This window comes from Anser brachyrhynchus, assembly GCF_964034855.1.
Source record: "Anser brachyrhynchus genome assembly, chromosome: 28".
NCBI lineage: Eukaryota > Metazoa > Chordata > Aves > Anseriformes > Anatidae > Anser > Anser brachyrhynchus.
Window position 1 is genome coordinate 468,474 of NC_137721.1, and position 7,284 is coordinate 475,757.

General features: G+C 66.6%; 1 protein-coding gene across 8 annotated transcripts; it reads left to right on the top strand.

Moving 5' to 3' along the window:
• Positions 1-2,255: 2,255 nt before the first annotated feature.
• Positions 2,256-6,731, top strand: VSIG8 (V-set and immunoglobulin domain containing 8; the record flags this gene model as incomplete). Of its 8 annotated transcripts, none has more annotated exons than XM_080569912.1 (7): positions 2,256-2,368; positions 2,749-2,924; positions 3,749-3,950; positions 4,047-4,211; positions 5,044-5,166; positions 5,305-5,461; positions 5,975-6,731. In XM_080569912.1, 7 exons carry the CDS (start codon positions 2,320-2,322, stop codon positions 6,144-6,146), a joined length of 1,044 nt encoding a protein of 347 aa, XP_080426038.1. In that variant the 3' UTR covers positions 6,147-6,731. The 8 variants fall into 8 exon arrangements, with proteins under 8 accessions (XP_080426038.1, XP_080426039.1, XP_080426037.1 ...); XM_080569913.1 differs by having other exon boundaries at positions 5,323-5,461; XM_080569911.1 differs by having other exon boundaries at positions 3,749-4,211; positions 5,044-5,461.
• Between the last annotated feature and the right edge of the window lie 553 nt (positions 6,732-7,284).

Consider the following 7,284-nt stretch of genomic DNA (forward strand, 5'->3'; position numbering starts at 1 on the left):
GCCGTGCACCTGCTTCTCCGCACGCAGCCCAGCCCTGGCTGCCCGTGGGTGCGGGGCCGTCACGGTCACCGCTGCTGCATCCGCCCTGGAAGTGCCACTGCCTCACCGAGGTGTCACCGCGAGGCCCTGTGGCAGTGGCCTTCTGCAGGGACAAAGCAAGGAGACCGGAGCATGATGCAAACATTTAAAAAAAAAAATAACAAAAACATTTGGACAGGGACTGGCAGCTTCAGAGGGCTGGGATCCCATAGGAGTGGCTCTGATTAATTGTCCGAGCAGCTGAAAAAAATAAGGAGAGCTGGCACAGGCGAGACTGCCCAGGGCAGGGAGATGGCACGGGACACCAGTGCCATCCCTTACCAGCACCTGGGCTGGGTAAAGAGGGAGCAGGAAAGGGCCGTGGCCTCTTGTTCTCCCTTCCCCGTCTCCTCCAGCAGCCATGTCCCCGGATAGGGACAGAGCCGGGCCCCACGGGGCTGTGAGACCCTTTGGGGACAGCAGGGCAGCCCCGAGACCCAGCTACCGAGCTCCACGTTTCCACGGGGCTTTGGCACAGAGAGGACCCACGGTGCTCAGCGCCAGGCTCGCCTGCCCGCGCCGCCATCCCCGGTGGCCACCTTTGGCCGTGTCACTCCCGGTCACTGCCTCGGCCAAGGAGTCACGGCCTTGTTCTAGGCCAGGCTCAGCCCCAAGGGTTTCCAAGCCACCACGCCGAGGGGACCGTGACCACCGGCAGGGGCCAGCCGGGGTGGAGCAGTCTCCCCACCCTTCCTGCGCGAGCGGGGCTCCGAGGAATGCGGGAGTCACCGGCTGGGGAGCCAGCGCCGCTCCGGCACCGAGCCCCGAGCCGGGTGAGCCACGGCCCCGTCACGGCGGGGACGGCCCCGGCAGCGGGGTGGGGGGGGAGGACCCAGCCCCTCGTCCCCTCGGTGTCGCCCCGGGGCTTGGCCGCGGCCCCCAAATCACAGACGCGGCACAGCACGTGCCCGCAATTCCCGGCGCGAGGCGGGCAAGGGTTAACTGGCAGCGGGGAGCCGGGTTTGGGGACAGTAAATGGAGCAGCTCATGGCCTCGGGGAGCATTTGGGACCGGCTGGGAGGTGCTGCCTGGCCGGCTCGGGCAGTGGCGGGCTGGAAAGCACCGGCGGAGGCCGAGCTGTGCCGCGGGGCAGCGCTGGGCACTGGCCGGAGCAGCCCCACGAGGGGACGGGGACATGGGTGCAGAGTGGTCCCGGCTGGGGGCTCCCAAGGGGCTGAACAGCCCCCGAGGGGCTTCTGCCACCTCTGGAGCATCCCTGACCCCAGGTCCTGCGCCCACCGCAGAGCAGCCTGGTCCCTGCGTCTGTCACCTGCTCAAGAGCATCCCTGACCCCAGCTCCTGTGGTCCGCTGCCGAGCATCCCTGTCCCCAATCCTCCATCCCCACTGCAGAGCGTCCCTGTCCCCAAGTCCCCTGTCCTCCTGCAGCACATCCTTGTCCCCAGCTCCTGTCCTGGGACCCCAGCAGCCTTCGTCCCCTCTCTTCCTCCCCTCCAGCTCCTCAAGTCGCCCCGCGCGGTGCTGCACGTCCCCTGCACAGAGCATGGCCGGGCTGTGCTGCCCCCACGATGTCCCCATGTCCCCATGCAGTGAGCTGTGCCCTGGGACACCGCATCCCACCAGTGCCACCAGCACCGGCGGGGGTCTCGGTGGCCACCATGGTGCCCGCGGCATCCCCGTGCCCGCTCACCGAGGGGGCAGGACTGGAGGAGGGATCAGCGGGAGCTTAAGCCCATGGTCAAACCACACCTTTAAGCTCCTGCAATTGCCCCGAGTCCTGCTCTAGCACCAAAAGCCTTTTGGGACCTGCGTGGGGCCAAGGCGGCATCGCCATGGAGTCGCGGTGCTCGGCCGCACTCGGGATGCTCCCGATGGGTCCCGGGTGGATTTTTCCCACCGGCCACGCTCATCCCAGAGCTGCCCACCCCAGGGTTCAGGCCACCGTGGGTCTGCAGCCCCCAATCCCTGCCCGACTCCTCCAGATGGGTGCCCTGGAGCATCCTGGTGCCCCCCAGCCCCCCAGCGCTGCAGCCCCCAGCCCGGCTCTGGCTGGATGGGAGCCCATAGCATGGCAGCGCTTAATTACCAGGTAGGGAGTGGAGCAGGGCGGCATCGCTCACGCACAGCTTGGAGCCACTCAGTCATCCCAAAGGCATCCGCCCCACAGGGAGGAGCGCCCCGGCCCAGCATGTAAAAGCGGCCCCGCACGGCCGGGCTGCTTCGTCGCCTCGGAGCCTCCTCTGCTCCCGCTCCTCCTCACCGCCCGGCACGGCTGCAGCGTCATGGCAGGGCACGGCGCCGGCCTGCTCCTGCTCCTGGGTCTCATGCCAGGTAGGCGCCGCCAGTCCCTGCGCTCCTGCGGAGATGCCACTGAGGATGGAGCGGAGGCTGCCTGGCCACGGGGCACCCAAGGGTGCCAGGGCGGATGCACCCCGCGGGCAGCAGAGCGCCAGCATCTGGAGATCGGCCACGCTGTGCCCAAAGGCAGGCGGGTGGCGCGGAGCCCACCGTGGCCCTCTGTCCCCAAAGGCTGCCAGCACCCATGGGTGCTCAGTCCCACCGGGACACCCAGCCCCCGTGGGTGCTAAACGCCAGCAGACGTGCCCCAGTGGGTCGGGTGCTGCAGGGGCGCGGGTCGGGGTGCCGTGGGGTGCAGGAGCGCGGTGCCCAGGCGCTGCCCACCCGGTGCCACGGTGCCTTTCTCTCCGCAGCTCTCCTCCTGGCCGTAAGGATCAACAGCAAGGGCCGGGAGGTGCTGTACCTGGCCAAGGGTGACTCCGTGAAGCTGGGCTGCCCCTACGTCCTCGAGCCTGAAGACAACGGTCCCCAGGGCGTGGGGATCGAGTGGATCCAGATCACGCCCGAGCGGACCGGTCCAGAGAATGTGGTGAGTGACACCCCCCCACACACCCCGGCCACGGAGGGCTCCAGCTCCGAGTGGGGCTGTTCTGCAGCTGCCCCCATCCCACGGGGAGGTGGAGGGCAGGAGAGATGGGGCAGGAGGGGTGGAGGACGGATGGAGCTGGATGGATGGGGCAGGAGAGATGGGGCAGGAGGGGTGGAGGACGGATGGAGCTGGATGGATGGGGCAGGAGAGATGGGGCAGGAGGGATGGAGGAGGGATGGAGCCGGAGGGATGGGGCAGGAGGGATGGGGCAGGAGGGATGGAGGAGGGATGGAGCCGGAGGGATGGGGCAGGAGAGATGGGGCAGGAGGGATGGAGGAGGGATGGAGCCGGAGGGATGGGGCAGGAGGGATGGGGCAGGAGAGATGGAGGAGGGATGGGGCAGGAGGGGTGGAGGAGGGATGGAGCTGGAGGGATGGGGCAGGAGGGATGGGGCAGGAGAGATGGACAAGGCAAGATGGGGTAGGAAAGGTGGAAAAAGGTGGAGGCATGGAGCAGACATTCAGGAAAAAGCAGGACATTCAGGGACAAGCAGGACGGGCAGGGACAAGCAGGACATTCGGGGACAAGCAGGACAGGCAGGGCAGGCAGGGTCTGGCAGAGCAGGGGAGGACCAGGCAGGACGGGCAGGGCTGGGTAGGCTCTGGCAGGACCAGGCAGGACCTGGCACGGATGCAGCAGCATCGTGCGAGGAGCAGGCAGGGCAGGGAAGGAGCAGGCAGCGCCGTTCCCTCCCCGCTCCCCCCCGCCCGGGGGTCCCCCTGCCCGTCCTCACCGCTGTGTGCCCCCCCCCTCCCCCCCCCCAGTTCCTGTCCTACCACGACCACCACGTCAACTACGGCAGCGGCTCGGGGCTGCAGGACAGGGTGGCCTTCGTGCAGAACGACCCGGGGCAGCACGACGCCTCCATCCGCCTGGCCGACCTGCAGGTCTCCGACACCGGCACCTACCAGTGCCGGGTGAAGAAAAACACCGTGGCGGTGCACGAGGTCATCGTCACCGTGCAAGGTGAGCCCCCCGGGCCCCTCCCCGACGGTGGCGGCCACGGTGGTCCCCCCGGTGCTCCCGGTGCTCCCGGCGGTGACGGTGTCCCTTGCCCCGCAGAGAAGCCGGCCACCCCGCAGTGTTGGACCGAGGGGGAGCTGATCGAGGGGAGCAGCATCCTGCTGCGGTGCTACAGCCGAGGGGGGGCCTCGCCGCTCGCCTACCAGTGGGCCAAGCTGGCCGACGGCTACGGCGGGGGCCGCCTGCCCCACGGGACCATCCAAGGTGGGTGCTGGGGGCTCTGAGCATGTGTGGGGGGGTCCTGGGTGGGTGGGGGGGGGGTGTCTGGCTGGGGGTCAGTGTCCTTGGGTGCTCATGGCTGTGTCTGTGTGTTCCCGTGTCTGTGTGTTCCCGTGTCCATGTCCATCCGTGTGCGTGTGCATCCTTTTCCCTGCTCACCTGTGCCCACGTGCGTGTGCATCCATGGCCGCGTGCACACCTGACCACGGATGCCGGGGTTCGTGCATTCCCGTGTCCGTGCGCACGCTCGTCCATGGGTGTCCACACACAGGCACGTATGTGATGCCTGGGTGCCTTTGTGCACGGGTGTCGTGTCCATGCGCACCCATGTTCACCCACATCCGTGTGCTCCAACATCCGTGTGCTCCCACATCCGTGTGTTCCCACGTCTGCGTGTTCCCACGTCTGCGTGCCCATGTCCCCATGGATCCATGTCCCTGTATGCCTGTGAGCTCGGGTGCCCGTGTCCACGTGCAGCCGTGTCCCTGTGCTCCCCTGTCCCCGTGTGCCTGTGTGCACCCTGCCCGTATCTGTCTGCAGCTGTGTGCATGTCCACGTGCACACGTGCCTGCATGTTCCCGTGTCTGCGTGCACCCATGTCTGTGTGTGTCCCTGTGCACCCATGTCCCTGGGCACCCGTGTACCAGTGTCCCTGGGCATCTGTGTCCCTGGGAACCCATGTCCCTGTGTACCTGTGTCCGTGTTTACTCGTGTCCCTGTGTCCCCGTGTCCGTGTGTACCCATGTCCGTGTGTACTCATGTCCCTGTGTCCCCGTGTCCCCGCGTCCCCGCGCTGAGGGTGCCGTCTCTCCCGCAGGACGTGCTCCTGGCGACCTTCTGATCCATAGCCTGTCCGAGGTGCACGCTGGCGTCTACCAGTGCCGCGTCACCAACCGTGTGGGCTATGCCGTGTGCCAGATCAACCTCGGCCTCTCACCAAGTAAGTGCCACCACGGGGTGGAGAGGGGGGACGACACACACGCACGGGCAGGAGGCTGCCGGGGGCTGGCTCCGTGCGCCGGGTGCCACCGCGGTGCGGTGATGTGGGGACAGCCGGCGGGGAGGCCGGCGGTGACAGGCTGTGCTCCCGCGGCAGGAGGCGGAAGACAGGCGGGCATCATCGTGGGCTCCATCCTGGGCTCCCTCCTGCTCCTCAGCCTGCTGGGGCTCCTCATCTGGGCCCTCATCTGCCGCTACCGCCGCAAGGAGTGCCAGCGGACCTGCAGCGACTGCAGGTGAGGGACGTGGGGACGTGGGGACGGGGTGGGCGCCAGCAGGGCCAGCAGGGTCCAACGGGTGCCGCTGGGCACTGCTGGGGACTGCTGGGACCCATGGGAGCAGCTGGGGACCCATGGGCATCGCTGGGTGCAGCAGGGGACCCATGGGCATCGCTGGTGCCACCAGGCACCGACGGCCACCACGGGTCACCTATGGGTGCCACCTGACACAGGTGGGGACTGAGGGGCACTAGTGGGTGCCAGCAGGCTCCAATGGGTGCCAGTGGGCACCGATGAGCACCGAAGGGTGCTTTTGGGTGCCACAGGTGGCACTGATGGCAGCCAGCAGGGTGCTGGGGTGGGCGCTGCTGAGCATCGGTGGGCACCGAGAGGTGCCGCTGGCCCTGACGAGCAGCAGTGTGGGTGCTGATGGGTGCCAGCGGGCGCTGCTGGGAACCTGCGGGCACCTTTGGGTGCTGATGGGTGCCTGGCGGGGGGGGGTGGGCGGCTCCCCTCTGCCACCATCCGCAGGAGCAGCACGGGCGGCACCATGACCCGCGCCTGCAACGTGTGCGCCCACCACAGCTACTCGCCCCACGGCATCAGCTACATGCAGTGCCAGCACGGCGACGGCGACGAGCGGGCGGCTGCCCTCATGTGCAACGACGGCATCCGGCACCAGGTCACCTGCCCGGCTCTGTAACCCCCCCCCCACGCCGGCCCCACGCGCCCCCGATTCGGCTCAATGTGTGTGTACGGGGGGGGGGGAGCCCCCGCCAGCCCCGGCGCGGGGCTGCGCTGCCGGAGCTCGCCGCGAAAATCGAAGTGGGGACCTCGGCTCCCGCCCCCCCACGTCCCGAAACAGCCACGACCTCCGAGCAAAAGTCGCCGTTTGGGTTCATCGTTCTCCTTTTGGGGTTGAATATTTTTTTTTTGTTTTATTTCGTTTTTTGGCCATTTTTTTTTTTTGTATCTCCTCCGCCCCCCGCCCCATCCCCAGCCCCAGCGATATTTATTTTGTGCCTGCTCGGTGCGGGGCAGCCACGCGCCAACCCCCCCCTCCCCCAGAATCGCCTCTGGCCCGGCGCCGCGGGCGCCCCAGGATTGGCTTCAGCAATTTTGCCTTTATTCGAGACGAGACGCCAATGTTGGCACCAGGATTCGAAGTTTGGGGAAACGAACCAAAAAAAAAAAAAAGAAAGAAAAGAAAAGAAAGAAAGAAAAAAAAAAGGAAAAAAAAAAAAAAGAAAAAAGGAATCGAGAAAAGAAATAAACCAAAGTGAACCAAGTGCGGCCCCGTCGCGTTTTCCCGGGGGGGTTATGGGGTGGTGTTCATTTTCAGGCGTGGGACCGGTGACACAAGCTCGTTATGGGATGGGAGGTTGAAAGCTGCCATTGTTGGTGCCAGGGGACCTGCACGGTGGTGGCAGCGCCCATCCCAGTGTCCCGGTGTGGCTGCTGCTGATGCAACCCCGCAGCACCCATGGGTGCTCTCTGGGGTGCCCCACGCCGGGGCGGGGAGGGGCAGGGGCCAGTGACAGCTCAGGGACGGCTTCGGACAGGGAGTGGGGTGGCCTCAGAGGGCCTGCAGCCAGGATGCCCTAACCCTAAACCCCATAATCCTCACCTTAAACCCCAGCCTGACCCTAAGGCTGCCCCCCCGTGTAACAATAACCCCTAACCCTAACCCTGACCCTAACCCTAACCCTGAATCGAGCCCTAACCCTAAATCTAACCCTAACCCTGAATCTAACCCCAATCCTGACTCTAACCCTAATCCTGTCCCCAGGATTGGGGATGGGACAGGACGGGACAGGACTGGAGGGGATGGGACAGGACAG